General features: G+C 52.1%; 2 protein-coding genes across 3 annotated transcripts in view; one reads left to right on the forward strand and one right to left on the reverse strand.

Annotated features, from left to right (window-relative positions):
* The window catches only part of FAT2 (FAT atypical cadherin 2), a 54,964-nt gene extending 44,331 nt beyond the window's left edge, over positions 1 to 10,633 (forward strand). The window contains exons 20-24 of the mRNA XM_015641759.2: positions 657 to 802; positions 3,886 to 4,327; positions 6,753 to 6,906; positions 8,583 to 9,175; positions 9,962 to 10,633. Of these exons, the coding sequence (XP_015497245.1) occupies positions 657 to 802; positions 3,886 to 4,327; positions 6,753 to 6,906; positions 8,583 to 9,175; positions 9,962 to 10,494 (1,868 nt within the window). The 3' untranslated portion in view covers positions 10,495 to 10,633. The remainder of the gene's footprint in view (positions 1 to 656; positions 803 to 3,885; positions 4,328 to 6,752; positions 6,907 to 8,582; positions 9,176 to 9,961) is intronic.
* The window catches only part of LOC107210677 (proton-coupled amino acid transporter 1-like), a 30,552-nt gene continuing 7,589 nt past the window's right edge, over positions 157 to 23,119 (reverse strand). Inside the window, exons 9-10 of one of the 2 annotated variants that reach the window (XM_033517624.1) lie at positions 18,444 to 18,613; positions 157 to 4,201 (exon numbers count right to left, since the gene is read on the reverse strand). In XM_033517624.1, the coding sequence (XP_033373515.1) occupies positions 4,200 to 4,201; positions 18,444 to 18,613 (172 nt within the window). In that variant the 3' untranslated portion in view covers positions 157 to 4,199. Of the gene's footprint in view, positions 4,202 to 12,750; positions 15,677 to 18,443; positions 18,614 to 23,119 lie in introns of those variants that run through there. The other variant, XM_015641761.3, reaches the window with a different exon arrangement.

Consider the following 23,119-nt stretch of genomic DNA (forward strand, 5'->3'; position numbering starts at 1 on the left):
CAGTGACCAACAGCTCTGCCCACAATTTCAAAGACTCTTAGAGTCTGAAATACAGTCTTTCATATAGTCTATTTTTTTCATTAATCTCCCATAGCATTTAATAACAGCAGTATCTGTTTCTCTCATTGTGAAAAGTCACTCATACTTAGCAGGAAATGAAGGTCAGTGATCAGAATTTTTTATTTGTGATCTCACATATTGATCCTGGACCTGGCAAAGCACAGAGTAACTGATAAATTTGAGGAAAGACAGATAAAGTATATTTGTTATACTGGCTCTAGGATACTTCAAGAAATAATTGGAGGGAGCAGGGATCAGTAACACTAGGGCAGGAATATAGGGGGATACCATGGAATATAAAAACTTAGTAAGGATGGAGAAATTCAAGGGTGTTGTAGACTACACTGAAGGCACCTTGAAGGACAAAAATAGCCAGGCTGATATTTCAGGGTTGCTTCACAGCTGAGTACATAGAAAAAGTACTGGGAGCTCCCAGTGGGACTGTGGGAGATGCAGTGCAGGGATCCATGGGTTGCTGTGGATGGGACTGCTCCTAAACAGTCGTGGCATCAGGCTAGGAAAAGAGGCAAGGCTTGATACAGTCCATAGCCTCAAGGTGCCACAAAAATGAGACATTTCTTTGATTCTCCTTTCAGGAACAGCTGTGAGGTTTGGGGGCCACAGCTACATTTGGTACCAGCACTCCCAGGTTGGCTCCTGGCACGTGCACTTTCGCCTCAAGACCCACCAGCATCACGCAGTCGTGTTCTCCGCCAACGGGACTGACCACGCCACTCTGGAGGTGTGTATGGCAGTGCAGGGGGATTTCTCTCCTCAGCTGCAAAAACCGTACTCTCTCGGGGAAGGGAATCACAGAAAGAATATGCAAAAATATGTACCCTTAGTAATTAGTGTAGCTGAAATATAAAGACATGGGAAGACCAAATGAGAGCCAAGCACAGTTTGGCAACTGCTGCAACCACAACTGGGAATCGTCCTCTAGACATGTAAATGCATGTGTTGGTCTCTGGTGTGACTTCTGGTGAAGTCATCAGACACCCACAGCAGGTCTACATCACTTTATTTCCTCCAGCTTGTTTCTTCTTCCTCTCTTGCATCTCACCTCTCAGGACAAAGAATTTATCAGGTGGAGTTGTCCACAGACCAGTCTGCTTCTGCTTTAGCAAAGGGCAAACTTTCTCCCATACCTCAAATTAAAGGTCCTTTACAATAATGGACAGAAAAGACAGAACAGGAATCCTAAATTATATTTTTCACACACACATCCCTCTTTTCAACCACTTTCTTCAGATGGTTTCACTGTTTTAGACATCCTCAGAAACAGGAACATTTCATTCTGATCACTCTCCTCCCTTTGACTGAACACTGAACTTACCGTTCAAAGATCATCTCCCTCTTCCACATTGGCAACAGAAGGAAAGCAGCAGATGACTGAAGAATAGCAGTTTTGTGTATTCTTCATCAGCTGAATTCAGACTAATTGGAGACTAAGATCACAGGGCATGTTTACCAGCTTACAGAGATTTGTCCTTGAGACTGATCACATTGAGACCTAGACACGATAACCTACTTGGAAGTGTTCTTCCTGTCCTTGGATTCCCCCATCCCTTCTCATGGTTTCACAGTCCCATCTTCCTGTTGTGAAACACTTCCCACTGTTACAGAAGACCCACACAGAGAGGGAGCTGTGCAGCAGCCAACCTCCACACACTTGCCTTTTGCACATATTTCAAGCTCCTGCTGCCACAGCCTTCACTCCTGAAGAGGAGGAGCAGAGAAATATCATCCATAGGTCCCATACCCATCTCTGAGAGTGACTTGAAGCTGAATTGTAAAAGACCAGTGAGAAAAACTTCTCAAGAAGGGTCTCAAGCTTTCTACCTCGCCTCTGGGAAGGAGAGTCATCAAAGAGTTCATCAGAAGGAATCCAGCACTTCAGGAGGTGCTCAGGAAGTACAAGATGGCAAGAAACTCCACTGAGCCAGATCAGCACAGAGAATCAAGGGAGAAAAGGCTCATTATTGGTGGAGTTCAGTGAGCCCATAATCTCCTGTGCCCAAGCTTGTCTCCACAAGCTTTTCATAGGAAACATTCATAAAGCCTCCTCCATAAACATGCCTGTGAATAACTTTTTTCACAACTTGCTTTTTTAGCAGTATGTTAGGGATAAAAAGGTTTCTAAATCACCTAGCTGGATAAAAAATAAGGAATCCCTCAAGGTTTCAAACCTTGTAGACTGAAGTACTCCAGATATGAGCCAAAGCTTTGAAAGGTCCATAAGTGATGGTTTGTAGATTTGACAAAGAGGATGAGCCCTCCCAAGAGCATGCATATCATCACTTTTCCAGTCTCTGAGCTCTCCTGATGTTCAGAAATAGGTTGCAGCAAGAGGATGGCAGACCAGGCAAACTGGGAAAGGCTTGGCAGTGTGTCAGTTCTTGCTCCAGGGAATCGAGTTCTCAGCTGTCTCCCAGCCCCAGAATTGATAAGCCAGATCTACAGACCCATCTGAAGTGAAATCATGTTCCTGCAGATGAAGTGACAAAGTTCTCTGGTGTGCTTGCCAATTGTGAAAAGGGATTTACACACGTGTTGCCCTGAGGCCCTTCCATGGCATGTGCCAGCTGCTTCTTCTTTCTTCCTTCAGCAGTTGCTCACTCTTCTCATTGGTATTTATTTATACCACGGGCTTCTCTAAGAGTTATCTTTTGTCTTGCTCTTCTCCAGAGTAGCACCTTCATATTGTATGTGGGTTTCTCTAGAGTCAGTGTAGCCCATAATCATTCCTGTTCTTCTAACCCTTCCAAGAATCAACCCTCCTCGCTGTCCCCCATGGACATCTCTCCTGCCTGGGATGAATTGCTTGATGTTACACAGCAGGCTTTGCAGGTTTCCCACCAACACTTCATTTCGTCTCTTTTCTCCTTTTCCATTGGCTTTTGGCTTCTGAGAGAGAGAGGTTTTATCAACAAAGCACTGGGGAGGTAAAGGTGAAAAATGGGTTTAACCCTGACTTCATTCTGAAACAACACAGCTAACTTCTCCTTTCTCTCTCCTGTATGACTTTTAAAGATGAATCTTGGGCCAGAAATAGGAATTTCTGATGTCCCAGTTTAATGCAGAAGATGTTGGTGTGGTTCACTTTCAGCAGCTCAACACCTTGTCTCTCTCCAGTCTGGTGGAGATCAAGGACTGGATTGCAGAACATATCAGTAACTCTGGCATGGTTTTCCAGCACGGCTACAAGAGTAATTCCTTTCTCTGCTTCCCAAGTCCTCCTTTCTCCTCCAGAGAAATCTGCCAGTGCTTCTCCTCAATAAGATTGTTTTACCACCCTCACTCCTGCCAAAGGGGCAGCTGCTCCAGCACCTTCCCCACCACTAATGAGACAGTGAGAACAGAACAAAAGCCACGTGGCCCAGAACAAGAGTCCATCTGTGGTGGTGCACTTATGGATAGTCTGAATTCCAGGGCTCTGATCAGGCTCAGGAAGGTGGGAGAAAGGGCAAACAGCTGCAGCAGTAGCTGTATGATCCCATGGCTCTGCTCTCTGCTATGTGGAAAGATGAGCTTCCCTTCTTGCACGCTGGTCAAAGGCTGCCAGGAAGGACCATGGGTGAAATAGTGCCAGAGAGATGAAGGTGTTTTGCAAAATAAAGGGGTTGCAGTCACTCAGTTGATCCAGGCAGAGGTTAAAAAAAGGTGAAAGGGGCTGCATTTGGTACTTCTTGGAATCAGAAAGATGGGAGTCATCTCAGTGTGAATGCCAGGAGAGAGGGGAACAAGCAGCGCGAGAAATGTTGAGATCCTTCATAAACAGCAGCCACCCATGTCACAGCTACCTGTACCTTCTGTATTTCACAGGTGGTTAATGGAGTGCCTCAGCTTGGCTACAGCTGCCGGGGGAGCTCCCCTGGGAACCTCTCCTCCTCACGGTTTGTGAGCGATGGCGAGTGGCACTCGGTGTTCCTGGAGGTGAAGAACGCTTCTGTCCGCCTGCTCATCGATGGCCTGGGGAATGTCTCTCTCCAACTGCCAGGGACCTGTAGGATCTCCCAGGGCAGACGAGACCTGATTTTTGGGGGCCTCCGGCAGTCGCTGCAGTCCCAGCGAGTCACACGGGGGTTCAGGGGCTGTCTGGACGTGGTTGCAATCAACGGCAGAGAAGTGGTTCTCCTTCCTGGGAAAGGGCAATCGAAGGAAGTCTTGGAGGAGGTGGGGATAAGGCAGTGTTGCTCCCCCACCGGTGCCTGCAGCAGCAACCCTTGCCTCAACAATGGGATGTGCTCTGAAACCCAGGGAGGAGGTATGTGAACATCCCACCCGGGGCTGTGGAGAGCTGTAAGCAGTTGGGGGGGACGATGCACAACTTTATTGATCCCTGTGGAGGGGCTATTCCAGAGGGGAAGCAGAGGTCCTCTATCCCAGGGGACCTCAAGTGACTCAGTGCAGCAGCAGCTGCAGGATGTGAGATCATCATCCTGGCTCTCACCAGTGGACCATGGGCCCAGAGGGCAGGAAGGTGTTTCCAAGGAGTGTGCATGACATAGGAGAGCAGAGTGTTGCCAAAAACTCCAATGCATATAGAAATTCCACCCACCCCTCTGCATCCTTTTAGCTTAAGGAGCTGTTAACAAGGCTGGAATCAGGCAAGATGGGATCATGCAGTGATGGTATCTGGGCAGAAACAAGCCAAGATCTTGGTCTCTTCCCGCTGCAGTGAGCGACTCCCCAGGGCTATGCAAAGGGATGTGGGAAAGCCCTAAGCTCAAATCAAGAGTCCCAGGCTAATGTGGGGTGCACACACCCAAAAGAGGTTTGATTCAGGCTCTGCCCTAGGCAGTGTCCCTGCTACCCTGTTCCTGCTGTCAGAGGGGCTCCTTGCAGTGAGCTGTACCCCAGGGACAGGGCTGTGAGGAGAGGAGCTGCTCCCAGTGATGTCCAGCCCTGTGTCATTGCCCTACAAGTCGTTGTAGCTGCCAGCACAGCAGGGCTGCACCCCGTAACACCCTGTCTATGAGATGGGTACTGCCTGTGCCCCGGCCCCTCCAAGGGGCACTGGATGCTTCCCACGCTGCTGTGTGGGGCAGAAGCTGCTCCTGCAGCTCTGCTCTTTGGGACCCTTGCCAAAGCACACCCTGCCCGGCGAGCAAGTGAGGACAGAGGAGGCACCACCTTCTCCTGCCCTGCCTGCTGCCTCTGGGAACAAGATTCCCAGCCCTGTCGACTCAGCAGCTGCCTGGTTCAGGTGAACTTGTTTGACACCAGGTGTAAATGTACAGAACAGTTAGTCTGGCTGGCACTCACACCTCAGCCTTCAGACCCTCTGCACAGAAAACCCCTCTGGCTGGAAGGGGCTCAAAGCCCACAATGGGAAAACACATCTCTGCTCTAAGTCAAGACATCCCCTGCTTTCATTGCAGAGAGAATACAGTGAGAGGGAGGTGAAAAATCCCTCCCTTAGTAATAACCTAATGATCATCCAGTGCCCTTCCCATGGTGTCCTTCTGGGATGAACAATTTTTCCTGCAGATGGCCCAGCTGACCAGGAAAGAGCCTGTGGGACATAGGCAGGGAAGGGATTGCCCAAGGGATGTTTCTTTGTGAGGTTATCCTGGTTGTTTGGCTTCCCTGAGTGCCATGGGCTCAGTCCTGGGGATCCTGGGCAGGCAGCACCAGCTCATGCAAAGCTGTGCCCAGGGATCTCAGGCGTGGGATTACAGCACAGGCAGGGACTCGCCTGTGGGAGCGAGCCCGGGGAGCCACGTGGCCATGTGAGAACACATCTGTGGGGAGAGGGCCCAGCCCAGCACCACCCCAACCACAGCGCTCAGGACCACAAACACAAGAGAGCCCCACATCCAGGACATGTGTTTGGGCACACACAACCCTGGGGGCAGTGTCCAGCACCTGCTGCACCAGTGTCAGCACGTCCTTCTGCTACAGCCACTGACACACATGTGGAAACAGGCCCAGGTTGTTTGCCCCATGCTCTAAAGCAAGGTTGTTCAGCTTGTGGATGAGTAGCAGACTTTTCAAGTGTGCTGCAAGGTGGAAACTCTGAATTTCCCACACAGCAGCACCAGCCAGGTGATGAGCAGGAGCTCAGCACAGCCAGGGACATTCCCATGCTCAGGACTGTGCTAAACAGAAGCCAAAAGCACAAACAGCAGGAGCCCCCTCCAAGTCCCTGGCTGTGCTGGGTTTCTCTCTGTCTGTGAGCAGACATCTCCTGTAAGCAGGAGAAACTCGGCATGTTGAGACAGGCACTTCATACCACAAGAACTCTCAGGACCAAAGACTCCTGAGAACAACAAATTACAGAGGATTGCACTTAACAGAGTCAGAAACTGTGAATCAGCCAGCCAAGTTCCCCTTCCTTTATCTCAGATTTGTCCCTCAGCTTCTCCATGCAGTAAAGCTGTGCTCTGACTGCATCTCTGATCTGTGTCAGGAGAGGACAGGCTTGACTTGTTGCTCAGACAGCTCCCTAGTGCCACTGTGTTGCCCCAGAGTGGCCACCCAGGCTCCAGCAAGCACAGCAGGTCCTGTAATGAACCCATCAGGACTCCAGGGATGGCCTGAGTGTCCCACAGCACCTGCTGCAGCAGCAAGCACCTGCGCTTGGGTGGCTGTGCGAGCCCTCTGCAGGGGCCATCAGCACCAGACACTGCTCCTCCCTGTTCTTGCCCGTTTTTCCACATGGATGTGTTCACTCTCACCCCCTCCAGGTTACACCTGCATCTGCCCCGGGCTGTTTTCTGGTGAGCACTGTGAGCTTGGGGACAGTCCCTGCGAGTCCAAGCCCTGCCTGCACGGGGGAACCTGCACCCTCTCAGCCACCGGCTACTCCTGCCACTGCCCTGACTGGTACCTGGGCGAAAGGTAAGGCCTGGGGGGACAGGTGACATCCCATGATGGGCTGCAAACATCAGCATTGCACGTTTCTGGAGCTCACCAGGTCCACACACTCTGGGATTTATTGCACACTGCAGCCATCTGAGCATTGCAGCCGGGAGGTGTTGGAGGGCAGAGCTGAGCAGAACAGGACACAGCTATAAACACAATGTACACAAATTGTGTAAACACACAAATGTCACCGTCCCTCTGTGCCTGTCTCCTCTGAGCAGGAGGGAAAACAGAACCATCTCCTCTGCTTACAGGTACTTTGGTGCCTGCAGGTGCTGTGGGGCAGTGCTTGCTGGGGGCAAGTCTCTCTGTACACACTGCTGCTCCCTGGGACAGGGGCTGAGTCCAGCAGTAATGGGAACACCTTGGCTGAGGTGGGGGGAGCTCAACTGTGATGGGGGCCCTGGCAGCAGGGGACAGGCAGACACTGCACTGGGTGGCAGGAGGATGCCCTGAGGCTGGGGGAACCTGCCTGGCAGAGTTGTGAGGTGCCCCCTGCTTCAGTAGCCTGAACACCCATCCTGCAGGGTGCTAAAGGGACCAGCTCTATAGGGTTCATGCAGAAGAAATCTCTGTCCCAGCTCACAGCTGTGATTCATCCAACTCAAATCCCAGCTCAAGACCGTGGGCATTACCACCCCAGCCCAGCAGCACCTCCAAGACCCCCACCTTGCCTCCAGCCCAGCCTGATCACAGATTCCCAGCACAGGCTCAAACAGCATCACACCAGTTCATCCTTCTGCCTCAAACAGCATCACACCAGTTCATCCTTCTGCCTTAGCCATTTAGCCAGGATGGCCACTGGTCCTGTGGATCAAGGCAAAGGCAGAAATGATCCGTTCAGCTCTTGGAATAAAAGCCTGTAGCTGAGCATTAGGTGGCAGTGTAATACCTGACACCAGCTAGAGCCTGTGGGTGCCTGTAGCACACATCTGCTCACACATCCTAAATCACTGACTACAAGTGCAAACCTCACAGAGTGTTCAGTAAGGAGAACAAAAAAAAGGGAAGGAAAGTCACCAAGGCATTGTATATTCCAGCATGGGGAGATGATTGCTGTTAGAAGGAAAGGTCCCCTGTAGGCAAACATTTGGATTGTGTGTGGGGTGGAGCAGGATATAGAATCAGAAATTCCATCTGAGTTCCGCAGATGCTCCCTGAAATGTCAAAAATCCTCTCTAGCAGGGGTATCCATTCATCACCTCACAGGGCTGTCTTTTCCCAAATGTTTGCTGCAACCTGCAGACATCCACAGACCATTCAGAGGCTCCACATAGCTTGGAGGACATGGGAGACTTCATAACAGGTTAACACACCTCACACTGACCCTGGGCTCCCTAATTTAACAGGATGGGAACATCTAGTGTTAGCCCTAGAATTCCAAACTCTCCTCTGAGTCAGAAAGCCCCCCATTTTAATTTGGGCATATAACTGAAAAATAGGAGATCTCGTGGAAAGCATCATTTTATACTCAAGGATCCTCTGCCAGGATAAGGAGGTAGCAAGAACCCATGCTTACCCATGCAGTGAGGGAGGGAGAGCAGAGCAGGATAGAGCATCCTTGGGTGGTGTAAGCCAGAGCCTGAACAGGATGAGGCAGTTATGGTGCATCCCAGGCTGACAGGGGTTGTCTCCATCCCTTTCCCCCACAGGTGTGAGAAGCTGGCAGAGGAGTGCCAAGAGAACCCGTGCCGCAACGCCGGGCGCTGTGTGAGCAGCCAGGGCTCCGTGCACTGCATCTGCCCGTCGGATTACCAGGGGGACTACTGCACCCAGCCCATCATCACGCCCGCCATCGTGCCCACGCAGTGGGCGCTGGGCCCCGAGGAGATCGCGGAGATCGCGGCGGGCGTGCTGGGAGCGGCCATCCTGGCCGCGGCCTTCGTGCTCGTCCACAAGCGCTGCCGCCAGCGCGCCAAGGCGCACAAGCCGGTGGCCCGCGAGGACCCCGACCTGCTCTCCAAGAGCGAGTTCTCCAAGAGCGTGGGCGTGGGCACCCAGCCCGTGCCCCCCATCGAGCTCAACATCCTCAGCGACGCGGCGCACAACAACCTGGACCGGGCCACGCCGGAGCAGCGCAAAGCCGCCGGCACCCCTGAATTCGTCACCTTCAACTCGGCCAACGCCCCGAAGCACCGGGGCACCATCGTGTGCAGCGTGGCCCCAAACCTGCCCCCCGTTGCACCCCCGTCCAACTCTGACAACGAGTCCTTCATCAAGTGCACCTGGGCCAGGGAGGAGATGGGTCAGTAGCCACAGATTTTTCTTGCCCTTACACATCCCTCATTCCCTTGGGAAGTGGATCTGAGGATTGCAAACATGAGGGACAAATGGTGTTGGTTAAAGAAACGCAAAGCAGGAGCAAATACTGTCCCAGAACTGCTATAGGGCTGTCATTGGCTCTTTCCTCCCGATTCATCAGTATGTCCCAGTTTTCTGCTTTAACCTGCTTGGTCTTGTACACAACCAGCAGGGAAACCATTAATGCACAGCAGGCTGTGATCCTGGGTCAAAAAAACTTGTAAAGAGAAAAATTGAAAAAAACAAACCAAGATCCTAAAAGTCAGTAAGAGTTTTAGTGAAGACATTTGCATCAGTGCTCCTGGGCAGAGGGATCAGGTTCTCAGGGGAATTCTTGAATGGCTGTGGACAGCAAGGTTACCCCATGAAGGAGTTCCTCACATGAGTAACTGCAGGGAAAGGCAGATGGACGGGATCACTGGATCACTGCCCCAATCCCTTCATAACGGGAGTTTCTTGCATCCAAACACAAGGATGAAGTGTGTCTTTTGGGTGCTAGAGTAGTGGATATCTGTAGGCTGGTGGGGACACTGCCTCAGCACAGCCAGGGGTGATCTTGGGTCCCCACAATACCCAAATTAGCAACTACACCTCCCCTATCCCTGCTTCTCCTCTCCCCAGTCTGCCACATCTCCAACAGGCTCAGAGCCTACAGAAGGAATTGGCAGGAGGGCAAGAGAGAGGCAACAACCGCTAGAGCTGCAGCTAACGTGATTTTCTTTTGTTCCAGTCTACCCAGCAGAAACGACCTACTGGCCCCCCCGGTACCTGTCGTCAGATGTCCAGGAATATTCCCACTACGAGATCATTCAAGGCCCCCCTGCCTCCTCCTCTCACCCTCCTCTCCCGCCGCCGCCCCCTCCCCCAGCAGACACGGAGCCGGTCGCTCTCTACGGGGGCTTTCCCTTCCCGCTGGACCAGAGCAACAAGCGAGCCCCCATCCCACCCCGCTACAGCAACCAGAACCTGGAGGACTTCCTGCCGCTGGGCCCCGTGGACATGGGAGCATCCCAGTGCCAGAACGAGTACACGGCCATCAGCTACTACCCAGCGCAGCTGGTGCAGGGCGAGGGGGTCCCGTACCAGCCCGAGCCGGGCTACAAGAGGGTCAGCATGCGCCTGAGCGTGGCCCAGCCCTCCTACGCCGACTGCGAGCTGGGCCACCAGCCCAGCATCCGAGCCCAGCCCCTGCCACCGCCCAACTACGAGGGCTCCGACATGGTGGAGAGTGACTACGGGAGCTGCGAGGAGGTGATGTTCTAACAGGGCTTGCTCGTGGGATGAGGAGAGAAGCGCATCTCCACGCAGAGCAGAGTGCAGGGGGCTGGCACGCGCTGCTGGAGGGAGGCTTGTGTGTGTCCCCCTCGGCTTGCAGCGTCTCCCCCTGCACGGCTGGGTTGTTTTTGGCTGGATCTTCCCCCTCGCTGCCCTCCACGGTGCTCCTGCTGCAAACGGAGGGGAAATGCTCCAGCCACTGCTGGGACATGGAGGATGCTCCTGGGATGCCAGTGACTAACCTGCCTCCTCACCAAGGGACTGCCTCCGACACCACAGCATGCTACCTCCTCCCACCCCAGGCTTCCTGGCCATGGGGAGGAGGAGGGCAAGCACTGCAGGTATGGCAGCAGTCATGGTGGAGAAAGGTGTGAAAGGACTGGCAATGCACAGCCTGGCAGTGCCCCATGTGGGGTACAGACGCTCCCTGCTCCCAGCTCTGGCTCCAAGGGCTTGCATCAAGCCAAGAGTTTGTTCGTGGAATGGATCAGCTGGTGCAAACCCTCTTCATGGCTGCTCCCTGACACTGGGAGAGAGAAGAGGGAATGCTACTGGTCTCACCAGTACATCCCTCACTGGCTAACAGAAGTCCAAGGGAAAAAAAAAAAAAAAAAAAAAAAAGAAGAAGAGAAAGAAAGGGTCCATTTCTGTAGAAAAACCAAGCAGCAAGGTTTGTTACAGCAGGAACCACCCAGACTCAAAGCAGGCTGTGCAGCTGGGCTGTGTGCACATGAGTAAAGGGGACCCTACCCCAAGGATTGTGTGCACAGCCTTGTCCCCTGGTGTCACAGTCCCACACTGAGTGCAGCTGGACGTGGTCCTGCCAACAGCAGGGACTCTGTGCTGTATCCCAGAAAGAGTGCCCAGCACTGCCTGGAATCTCTGACCAGAGAGGGGCACCAAGGCTACTGAGCATGGGTTTGCCTGTCTGTCCTTGTGCTTGGAAACGTATCATTTCTTCGTGAGAGGTTTTCTTTGGTTGGTTGTTTGATGTAACTTTTTTTGTTGTTGAATTTTTGGAAAGTATTAAAAGAGTTTGGATTTTTTTACTATTATGATTTTATTCAGTATCTCAGGGATTCTCTTGTAAATAGATAGGACCTCCTTGCCTAGGCTCTAGCCAAGGGAATAACAACTTTGTTTGGGCACCAAAAGCTCTCAGAGAAGTACCAAGGCAGAAAGTTAAACACTATTTGAGGATCCTGTAAGTGCCAGAGGGATGAAGCAGACTGACCCACAGTACCTTGCCTTGCTTTGGGAAACCATGAGGCTCCTGTATCTCTTATCTCAGAGTAAAGGGGTTGAAAGGACCCAAACTGAAGCTTTTGATTTGCATCCCAAATAAACACTGCCTGTTTTACCTCTCAACATTTTTTCACCAGCTCTGCTCAGCAGAAAGCAGTCCCTGCCTAGATTAGAACTATTATACCTAGTTGGTTTTATAATGCTTGTTAAATCTCTCTGAACATCATCCTAAAATAGTGCATCTCTGTACTTTGAGAACATTTAATTTTGCCCATAAGGAAAACACAATTTTTTCTTCCCAGCAGCAGAAGTAGCACAAATAAGAATGATATTTTCCTTCAGACTTTTTAACTCCCCAGGGTTGCTTTGGACAGTGGTCACAACACAAGGAAGGGCAAAGGCACCTTGAGATGAAGCTCCACTGACACCTGGGAAGGAGCAGCCTCAGTAAAGCCATTTCATGGGATGGGGACAGCCCTGCAATGCTCAGCCCTAAGAAGGGATGGCTGTGGATCCCACCATGGTGACTCTCCAGAGTCAGAAATACCCTGAAGCACCAGGAGTGGCTGTGCTCAGCTGTCTGTCCTGCCCTGTCGTTGAAGTGACCTCAGACCCACAATTCCCATCAGCCTGCAAAAGCTTCCTAGTTCAAGAAAAAAATTCTGCCAGAGTTTCTAAAGATGAACTTTTTATAGCAGATTTCCCCAACAGCCCTCTAATGACACACTGCAAAGGCATGAATTATTCAGCAGTGAGGATAAGCCAAGCTGCAGCAGTGCTGGCAGAGTCTCCCAGTGTGGGCTGACTTCTGCTCTTTTGATCTCTAGGGCGGATCAGCAGCAGCTCAGCATCCCCCATCTTTTTTCACATGCCAGGCTCTTTTTTTCAGCTGCAGCCCCATTTCTGGCATAAACAGGGAGATGAGAAACCAAGGCCCAGCCCTACAAGCCCATAAGCTCTGCCCACAACCTACTTACACAAATGAGGTCAGAAGAAAAATTAAATTTTCCAAGCAGCAAAGCTGGAACACTTTTATTTGAAACCCTCATGAGGAGGGGAAATCATATGTGCTGTGTGGGGGTAGGAGCAGCACAGGGTGGGATCCTGGCTGCCTGCTGGGCTCCACGTCTCCTGCTCTCGCTTCTTTTGGAAGAAGAACCCACACTGCACACCCCAAAGCCTTTACACATAAAAAATAGATCATATTTATTGATTAAGATACATGATTCAGGTGCAGCACCAGCTCTGCCGCTGGGCAGCCACCCGTGCTGTACACTGACAATATCCATAGGCACAAGACACGGACGTGACCATTGCTATATTTACACAGACAAGTTTTGTGGTTACTGAGCAGCCTACGATACACAAGTGTCAAGTTTTTGTGTCCATCGGGTCCTGCACCAGCCCCCCTGGCTCAACTGAGCCCCTCACACCACATGTGCCACCAGCATGTCTCGCCCCATCTTCAAACACCCCTGCTCACCCCAATAAAAGGGAGGAGCTGCAAAACCCATTTAATGCTTCTGTGATATCCCAGTCCCCTCAGAAATGAGGTCTTCACTGCTGCTTGCAAAGTGAGTTTGGATGCCAGGAGCCTCATCAGCAAACCCACTGATGCCCAGTGCCAGGCAGGGGACATGCCTTGGCACACAGCTGTCCCTAAAATGTGGCCTGCATTCTTAGAGTGCACTACTAGCAGGGCAAGGGGAAGCATCAGACACCCCCTGCTCCTCACATCACTCCTTCTTGTGCTTGATAATTCTGACTCAAACCCAACCCCAAGGGCCACGCTGGGGTCAGTACACAGAAATGGACATGAATATTGCACTTGTCCCGCCTGTGTCATGCCCTGGATCCCCTTCCCAGCCCTTCAGGTGCTTCCCCCCTATCCCCATGGTGCCCTCCAGAGGGAGGATTTGAGTTAAAGCTTCGCTCTGCTTCTGACCAAGCAGTGCTGGTCATGCCAAAACCTTCCCCAGCACAGCCTTGGAGGAGATGAGGTGAGCCCCAAGAGATGCAGGGAGCAGAAGAGCTGGAAGGGGCAGTGACATGGCACAGACTCACCCCACACCTGGCCATGGGTCCACGTACCAGAATGTGGCACCCAGAACTGCCAGCAAAGGGACACAGAACAGATACAAGTGTCCCAGGGAGGGACACTGCTCCACACAGCCTTCCCCTCACAGAACCCATTCAAACACCAGAAATAACCACAAACCTCACCCTCCACCAAAGATGGGAACACAGGCCACTGGTGCTGCTCTCACCCTCCTTTCCCACACCAGCAGCCTTTGCCCACCCCCAGGGAGACATGGCTGCAGTGGGATGAGGGGTGAAGGCTCTCCAAAGAGAGCCAGCATTTGGGAGCTGCTGCGTTAGCAGGCAGGAGTTGGGCCTGTCCTGTGGAGGATTTTTTCTCCCTTGTCTTAAAAAAGTAGAAATCCAGCAGAAAGGCAAGGAAACTCTCTAGGGTAGAAGCTGGGCTCTCAGAGGAAGGAAAACAGCAGCACCACAGGACCATCCCCACCAGGCATGCACCAGCGACGACAAAAGAAGCAACAGAAGCACAGGGAGAAATGGCAGGGAGCTGCATCCTACAGGAGGAGAGGAGCTGGGTGGAAGCAGAGGATGCAGAAGGAGTGGAACTAGGAGAGGAAGGGTTAAAAACAGAAATATTATGGAGTTTTTGTGTGTGATTTGACATTCAGTATCGGCCTGCAGACACAGGCGGAGCGTGCCAGGGCCAGCTCAGGCACTGTAAACAAGGTGATGTATTCCTGTGGCATGTGGGCAGCACATGGTGACCCCTGGGGACACCCCATCCCACCCAAAGGGGACCAGCTCAGCCCCTCGTTATGGCAGAGCCTGTTTGCTCCCCACACGCCTCGGTTCTGTAAAGCTTCTGAAAGCCAAGCATCGGGTTGTGCGCTGGATGGGGATAAAGAAGTGTCACTACTGAAAGCGTGGGCCAGGGGTCAGCAAACCCTCCCAGGCCAGGAAGGTGCCATGCCCAGTGCCCAGCTCCAGGGCCTGCTCAGACTTCCTGCTGAAGGCAGCTGGAAACAGAGCTGAAGCATTGCAGGAGCCAGTGCCCACAGCTGGGGATCCCACGGACAGAGAGCTGTGGGCCCCGGCTTGCTCCGAACCTCAGCCTCTGCCCACCCTCCCCACAAGGCCGAGGTGAGGAGGGAGCTCCACACTCTCTAACCTGAGCTGAGGTTTGTCTGTTGCTGTAAAAATAAAGTGCTCAGGGAAAAAAAAATAAAATAAATCAAACTGGCACAAAAAAGAGTAGTCCCTGTTCCCCGCCCTGACTGAAGGGACAGGGGAAATATGGAAAGGTTGGTATTTAAAAAAAATAATAAAATAAAATCTACATCCCTGGGATTCCTCACCTCTCAAAGTGCCTATTTACAGAGGAACTGTTTTGCTCTACCACCTGCCCTAGGAGCCCCAGGGAAGGCACTGGCCCAGCCTGGATCCCACCTTCCAGACGGAGCCCAGGGCAGGATCCTGCCGCAGCCGGGCGGTGCTGGGCAGCCCCATCCCCTCACAGACCAAACCCACCACGCTTCCCAAGAGGAGAGGGGAGGCCATTCCCAGGAGAGCAGTGCCAGGTGTCCATGCACCCCCAGCTCCGCATCCCGAGGGGACGCTCACTGCACCAGGACAGTGGTGGCGTTCACCACGGTGGCCGCGGGTGCCACCAGCTCCACCAGCGCCTCGTACGTGCCCACCACGAAGCCCACGAAGCCGAAGAGGCTGATGGCGATGTCCTTGGCAATGACGAGGGGGTGCATGCCCTCGGAGTAGTAGGTGGCAATCTCCAGCAGCGGGGGGAAGATGAGAGCCAGGGCGCTGCTGCTGATGGAGCCCACCAGGGAGATGACGAGGTCCAGGCGTGGGATGAGGATGGCCAGCACGCCTGGAGAAGGAACGGACACCACATCAGTGCTGTCACCTCCCAGACAGCAGGGACTCCTCCCTGTGTCAAAGCTGGCAAAACCCCACCCAGGGATGCCACTGGCTGAGTCACAACCCTGCCTTCCTCCCTGACAGAAGACATGGCTGCGTATTTTTCCAGCAACTCCTCCCCAAGAAGCAATTAAGCTGTTAAATTAACAAGCCTTTTTGTCGCCCTGGGCACCACCAGAACAAGCTCCAGGGCTAAGCAGGATGGGTGCCGCTGGCTGCCAGCATTCCCGACCCCCCTGTGCGAGCCAGCACTCCTGCTCCCCACACCTGGGGAGCCATAAAGCCTCAGAAACCCCATAAAAGCAGGAGAAGGGGAAAAAAAGGCATCTCCCCCCACCCCAAATCAATCCGTGTGGTTTGCCTGTGTTTAGAGCTGCTCCAGCAGCAGCACGCCCACAGCACAGCCTGGGGGAGAACATTTGTTAGGTGAGAACTGTAGCCAAGGAAAATCCCCCTGGGAGACTCCTGATAACTTGAGCTTAGCAGTTGGAGCTCCAGAATATTCCTGCTCCTCCTCCTCCTGCATGGCACCAGGAGAGGACAGGGATGTCACCAGAGCTCTGCACAACACAAGACAACCCTCTGCTATCAAGGCAGACTTCAGTGCTTAACCAGTGACTGAGAGAAATAAATTGGTTTATTGCTTTGAAAGCTTTTCTGCTTAGAAACAGTAGACAGCTAGAACCATGGCAGGTGCAGCCCCTGTGGAGAAGGAACATCTCAGGGCTCCTTACTGGAGGGATTTGTTCTCCAAATCTGGAGAAAACAGGCCATCAGCTACAGGCAAGAGAGGCTGTTACAGCCTCCCTGATCCCAAAGATCACCCATGGAGCTGCAGCAGAAGGAAGGCTTGGGAGACTGACTGTGTCACAACTGCAGCGCTGCTGTCATCTGGATAAGCCTAGAGATAAACCACTCCTTCACCAAGGGAAACAGCAACAAAGGTCCTGAGGCAGTTTAGCCTGGTGTTCAGGCCTGAAGAGAGCCAAAGGAGTGCTCTGCCAGGTGACTACTGCAAGCAGCATCCCTGCTCCAGCAGCCTCTGAGGAGAGCAGAGCTGCTCCCCTCCAACAGCATCCTCAGCCCACCCCACTCTGCTCTTTGGACTCAAAAGTAAACAAAATTATTAACTCCCCTCTAAAACAAGCAGATTTGAAGCACCAGCTGCAGTCCTCAGCCTCCGGGGAAACGGTCTGATTTCTGCAGGTATTAATTCAAAGGGGTTTTAAGCATGCTGGTTTTGAAGTTTAAGCCTGAAAAACACCCATACACACCAGATTGTATCCTCTCTTTGGGAGCCAAAGCCCTGGTGAGGGCTTGTTGTGTGGCCACACAATCATCCAATAAATATTCATGCAACCCCCCTAATCGCTTTTATCCTCAGCAGGAGCCACAGAGATCCCTTACATGGAAGGGTGAGGGGAGGAGGTACAAAGGAACCTGCATCCTTCCACCAACACCTCTGCTGCCTCCCTACCCCCAAATAGGAGGGTACAGCCACTGCCGATGCCTAAAGCTATCCCATCTCTCCAAGCCTTCACTTCATGGCTTGGCACAGCCCAACACCCTCCAGGAGAGGCTCCAACCCCACAAGCAAGTTCCAAGTTCACCCACAGTAAGAGGGTGGCCGGAGCATATTGCCTAGCATGTCAGGATTTCATCCCTGCATCCTCTGAGGACATCAAGGTTTCAGGAACTCAGAGCAGAGGAAATGGGCCTTGCCCACTTCTGTTAATGCAGCACTTCTGGCCTTTCATTAGTGAGAGCCAGAAACAGCAGCACCCTGCTCTCAGCCAGCTCCACCACCCTGAGATAGCACCACGCTCCTCTCAAACCTAAACCAAAGCCAGCTGGGATGCAGGGCCAGGTCCCTGATGTTCACCTCTGGTGCATCAGCATCATCAAGCCATGGAGCAAAGCTCCATTTCAGCAGGAGACGCCAGGGAGCTCAGTCAAGCATCTCAGCTGTGCTGACAACAGCAAGCATTTAGTCTTCAGGAACAGAAGCTAGCCAAAATCAGATACCACCTTATTTAAGTCCACACCTTTCCTATAGGTCCACCACGCTCGAGCCAGGAGCCTGTTCCACAAAAACCTCACTACAGGCACCACACACCATGAAGGGAAGGGACCCTGTGGGGCTGCTCCAGGCACACCTGCCCAGCAGCACACCAGGGCTCTGGTTAGGGGTCACCTACCCTGTCAGTTGTGTCCTGCTGTGCTCCACGCTGCAATGAGTGTGTGGGCACAAGAACAGCCCATCCCTCACAGTCAGTGACTCCTTTGCAGTCGTGTCCCCATCACACAGGCATGAGGAGCCTGGCTGTACACTGCCTACAGAAAACAGCCTCTAGGCTAGGCTGCCCTGGCACTGAACCCTGTGCTGGGCATTTCATGCAAACCCTGGTGGGACTCGGTGATCCACAGAATTGCCATCCCCAGGCCTGAGGCTTCATGGGGATCTGCCACTTCTAAACAATGCAGTTTACAATTCCTCCACTGAGAAGACTGGTCTCATACAGAAGGGGCAAAGGACCACTGCTGCTGCTCCTTGGAGGCCACTTGACCCATTGGTTTGTATTAGCCAGGCCCAGGGACTGCCAGCTGTGAGGGCTTGAGCAGCAGGGCTAGAGGTGCTGGGGCGAGGGGAGAAGGCTCAGTGGGAAGGAGATGCCACAGCCTCACAGGGAAAGTCAGACAAGGTGGTTTGTACTCACAGGTCACACAGACCAGGGCCACCCTGAGGAGCAGGTTGATCAGCCAGCCCCAGCGCTCCGACACCCGCGCCACGAGGGGAGGGATGATGATCTCGGCAGGCACGTAGAACTGCACGGCGTAGGTGAAGAAAATCCCAAAGGAGAAGAGCAGCTTGACAGCTTGGTACAGCCTGGAAAGGACAAGGACACAGTGAGACAGGCTCTTGCTCAAGCCCCTGCAACGTCAACAGCAGAAAGCAGAAGGGGAATGCTCTGCAAGGACTTTTGTGAGCCAGAGGTCTCAACTCCTGAACACTCTTAGAAAATTTGGGGTGATGCACTTAATTCACAAGGACTTTTACTGAGCAAAAGACAGAAAAGACATGTATCAGATGCAGCCATGATGACACATTCCAGCTACTGCTTGGCTTCTGAGGAGGGGAAGAGGATGGCACTGCTGGGGTAAGTCTGGGCTTCCATGCAGAGTGAACATCACAATGTTCCAAAAGCAAAGCGATGTGAACAGGCAACTCAGCCTCCTCCATCAAACAAAAAAGAGCAGCTATTTTTGGAATGCCGCATGATACATGTTTGGGGGGAAGAGAGTTAAAAGAGCAGTTTGGGCTGAGCAGAAGGCAGAGTGCAGGCAGGCTACAAACAGCACCTTGGGCTCACCCCAAGTCAAATCTCACCATGTCCCAGATCCTGCAGTGATACAGTGTGGCTGCAGGAGAGAGGCCCTCACAGATGACCAAAGCCTCCCAGCCCCATCTCTGCCCTCAGCAGAAAAAGCCTCTCCAAAAGAGAAGTAACATCTGGTGACCTCACATATGGTCCTAAGCCTTCCCCAACTCAAGACACGTTAACCAAGCAGGAAACATGGCCATATCACTTGGGCAAATATGGCGTGGATCCAAGCTGAGGAATGTATCTGGCTCCTGCCTTCCCTCCAACCTTCTTTGGGCCTGTGCCCTTCTGTATGCTGGGTCTCAGCATTCACCCTCCACAACAGCCTTAAATCAGAGAAATCCAAGTATTCCCATGCAAGACAGCTTGCAGCAGAGTCTGGCAGTCAAACATTTCCTACAGATGGAGTTAGGGATCACCTAAGTGAATGGAATGTTACACAAGTCTATGGGACCAGATGTATTCAAGGTTGAAGCCAACTGGAGCCTGAAGCCACCTGATCTTCAAAAGAGCAGGGTGCTCAGGAAGAGGTCCTGCTGCCTTGGGAGAAGACTAATACCCACCTTCAAGAAGGATGAGAGAAGGTACAAGCTAATCAGCCTCACCTCAATCCCCAGAAAAGTATGGGTTAAGTTCTGGCATCCATTGCTAGGCACATACTGGACACTGAACAGCCAGCAGGGATTTGCCAAGGGGCAATCATAGAAATATCCTCATCAGTAACGTGGATGAGCTTTCAGTGACCCAGAGCACATTCTCAGAAAATTCCAAGCAAGATCAAATTGAAGGAAATGGCTGACACAGCTTGGAGCAACATGATGTCACAGGCAAAGCTCAAGTAGAAACACAAATTCCCACATGTGGGAAGGGCTGGGGCCAAGAGAACAGCACCTGGGGGTCTTGGTGGGCAGCAGACTGAACATCAGCCAGTAGCAGTGACAAAAGTCAATCACATAGCAGGCTGTGTTAGCAAAAGCACAGCCAGGAGGTTAAGGACAGGGATCAAGAGATTATTTTCTTGTTTGGGGCTTGTGCATCTTGAGTATTGTGTCCAGCCCTGATACTCCCAGGTCAGGACACTGACTTTATCTGCAGAATGCAGGCTACTAAGATGGTTGGGGCTGGAGCATGATGTACAAAAAGAGGCTGCAAGCCCTGGGCCAGTTCAGCATGATGAGAAGGTTAAAAGGGGATGTTATTAATGCCTTCAGCTGCCTAATAGGAGGGCATGGAGGAGAGAGTAACACGCTCTTCTTGGAGTTGCACAGCAGAACAACCAGGTGCAATGGGACAGAGCTGCATCTCCAAAGGATAGTTAAGGGCCAGAAGAAGGGCCTGGATTGGTAGGGAATCACTGTCCTTACTGATACTCAAGAATTAAGCTGGGCCTTCTATGAGCAGGTGAGAGGACCCAGTGATCCCATGGTGTCCTCTCCAACCAGAATTACTCTGAGATTCCAGAGGCAAACTGAACACAAAGTTATCTCCAGAGTGCACCTGTGCAATCACATGTGTGCACAGGAACCTTGAGCCACCGACCCATGGCTGGCATATCTTATCATTGTATTCCCAAGAAAGTGATTCTCTAAAAGCCATAAAGTGCTCCAGGGCAATTCAAGATTAATAGCTGTTACTAAAAAAAGTACAGAAGAAGGCTGTGTACCTGTCCTGCACAGGTCAGGAACCAGGACAACAAGATCAAAGGGCATTTTAAATACCAAGAAGAGGAAGAATTCAAGCATTACCCTTGATCCACCGAAAATACAGGCCCATGCAGGGCCTTGGAGAGGCACTCTGCCAACCACAGACTGTCATGCCAGGCCATCCCAACAGGCTGCAAGAAGTGAAATACCCTCCTGGGACCATAAGCTCTGTCATTACCTACCTTCCAACTGGCCCCATGCAACCCAACAGCTTCCCCCTCACTACAGCATTTCTTCACCCTTCAGATGGTGCAGTGAGGCAACCCTCCCTAGGAGGCAAGGAGGGATTTCTGCACAGCAGCACCATATTTTGGACACTGTGGTCAGACCTGGGCATTGGGAACTGACACACTCTTCATTTGAGGAAGCTGTGGTTTCAGAGAAATGAGACTGGAAAAGCCCTTAGTCACCCTGTAACTCAACAATTCCTGAAACATTCACCAGATCTGCTCCAGAGACCTCCAGGCAATGGCTACAGCTAAGGAAGGCTGCTCTACCTCCACCACAATCCTTGCCTTGTCTCCCAGGCTGCAGGCAAACCCCGTGACTGCTCACCCACAGCCCTTATGACCAGCTCCTGCAGCCCAGCCTTTTACTGCCAGGAATAAAACCCACGGGCAAGGCAGAATGGACAAGATATTAATTTTAAGAGCAAGTCTTCACCCAACACTGGTGGTTTAATCCACAGGAGTGGTAGTGAAGACTTTATCTCAACTATCACAGCTCTTACTTGAGATAAGCCATTTCCAAGTCCAACATCCACTGCCAAGAGGCAACATGCACAAACATCAAGGTGTCCTGTGTGCCGAGTGACAAGGACCACAACACACCTTCCCTGCAGCTGCCCTGCCACGTGCTCAGGCTTCCCCAGACACTGCTCCCAAAGGGCTATTCTCTCCTCACTATCCAAAAAACCCTATGGTTACTTTTAGAAAAGTAACTCTAGAATACTTTCAGTAGTTTACTTTAAGAAAAGACAGAAGATGTGGATACTTCTAGAAACATGGATTTGCACTCTTCTCTTTGCAGCCTAGCAGGTCATAGTAATCCCATTCTAAGGACCTGTTCCAAGAGAATGTCATTTTTCAGGGCAGAGCTGAGATTCCCTGCAGATGCCCCTTTGCAGCATTTCAGGTGCAGGATGTGGCATGCAGAACCCAAACCTGGAAATGACTTGTTTTCCACCTTCAGGAGAAATAGCAGGACCTCGTCCCCTCCACACTGTACTGCAGTTTACTGAGCAGAAGGGACACACACCTCCTGTGCTTGGCATGGGATTCAACATGTGCCGACAACACAGGCACATCCTTCCACCAGCCCCATCCCTCCTCACTGAGAGCAGGGGCCTGGCAGAGCTCCCAACCCCTGCAGGGGACAAGACAAGGCTCTTGGCAGGAGCAGGATCTTCCACCACACCAACACCAACATCCAGCAGTGCAGTCACTACACAGACCCAGCATGAATGAACATCCATGCACTCAAACTGAAAAGAAACCCACACAGAAATAATTAAAGCAAAGCCAGGATCTATTTTTGTCAAATCTTTGCTGTCTCCACAGCCCCAGCTGCGCAGCTCTACAAGGACAGCATGTGGAAGCCCCAATGACTCAAACCTTAAGTCTTGCCCAAATTTCTTCCAACAGTGAGACAATGAGTCACAGTGCGTGGTGAGAGGTGCTACTACGAGCAGAGAGGATGGGCTGAAGTGGAGGACAGGCACCCCCAGCTCCAGGTCTCACTCTGGTCTCTTGCAGGATTTCAAGCCAGCAGAGATCGTCAAAGAGAACTGTTTGCATTTCTCCTGTGGATGAGTATGGAGCCATGACACTGAGCAGCCACCCATCCCCAGGGACAGAGCAGCACACATCTTGGGCAGCTGCTGCAGCAGCCACCAGCCCTGGCAAGAGGAGAAACAACTCCTCTAAACAGGTAGGCAGGCATGGGGTCAGGCCACAGGGCTCCAGACAGAAACTGGAGCATCTCTAGAGGCTTCACCAGGTCCAAGAGGACAGACAGGTTTGGGAGGCTGCTGCAGAGATCAGCCCCCACAGAAGGAAGGGGTATCTTCATGGCACCAGTGCTCATAGGCAAAGCATTGGCTCAAGATGAGCCACATCCAGGCACAATGTGGAGCCCAGAAGTGGGAGTCTGAGCTCCAGGGCTGCAAACAAGGAACACAACCCACACACGAAGATGTCACATCTCACTCCCTCTGGGAGCTCCCAGCTTTGGATTGGTTTTTCACGTGCTACATTTGAGGAAGAGAAGTGGGTTTTGCACAATTCAGTGATGTTCTGGTATGGCTGC

Source organism: Parus major, chromosome 13 (assembly GCF_001522545.3).
Source record: "Parus major isolate Abel chromosome 13, Parus_major1.1, whole genome shotgun sequence".
In the NCBI taxonomy this organism is placed as follows: Eukaryota; Metazoa; Chordata; class Aves; order Passeriformes; family Paridae; genus Parus; species Parus major.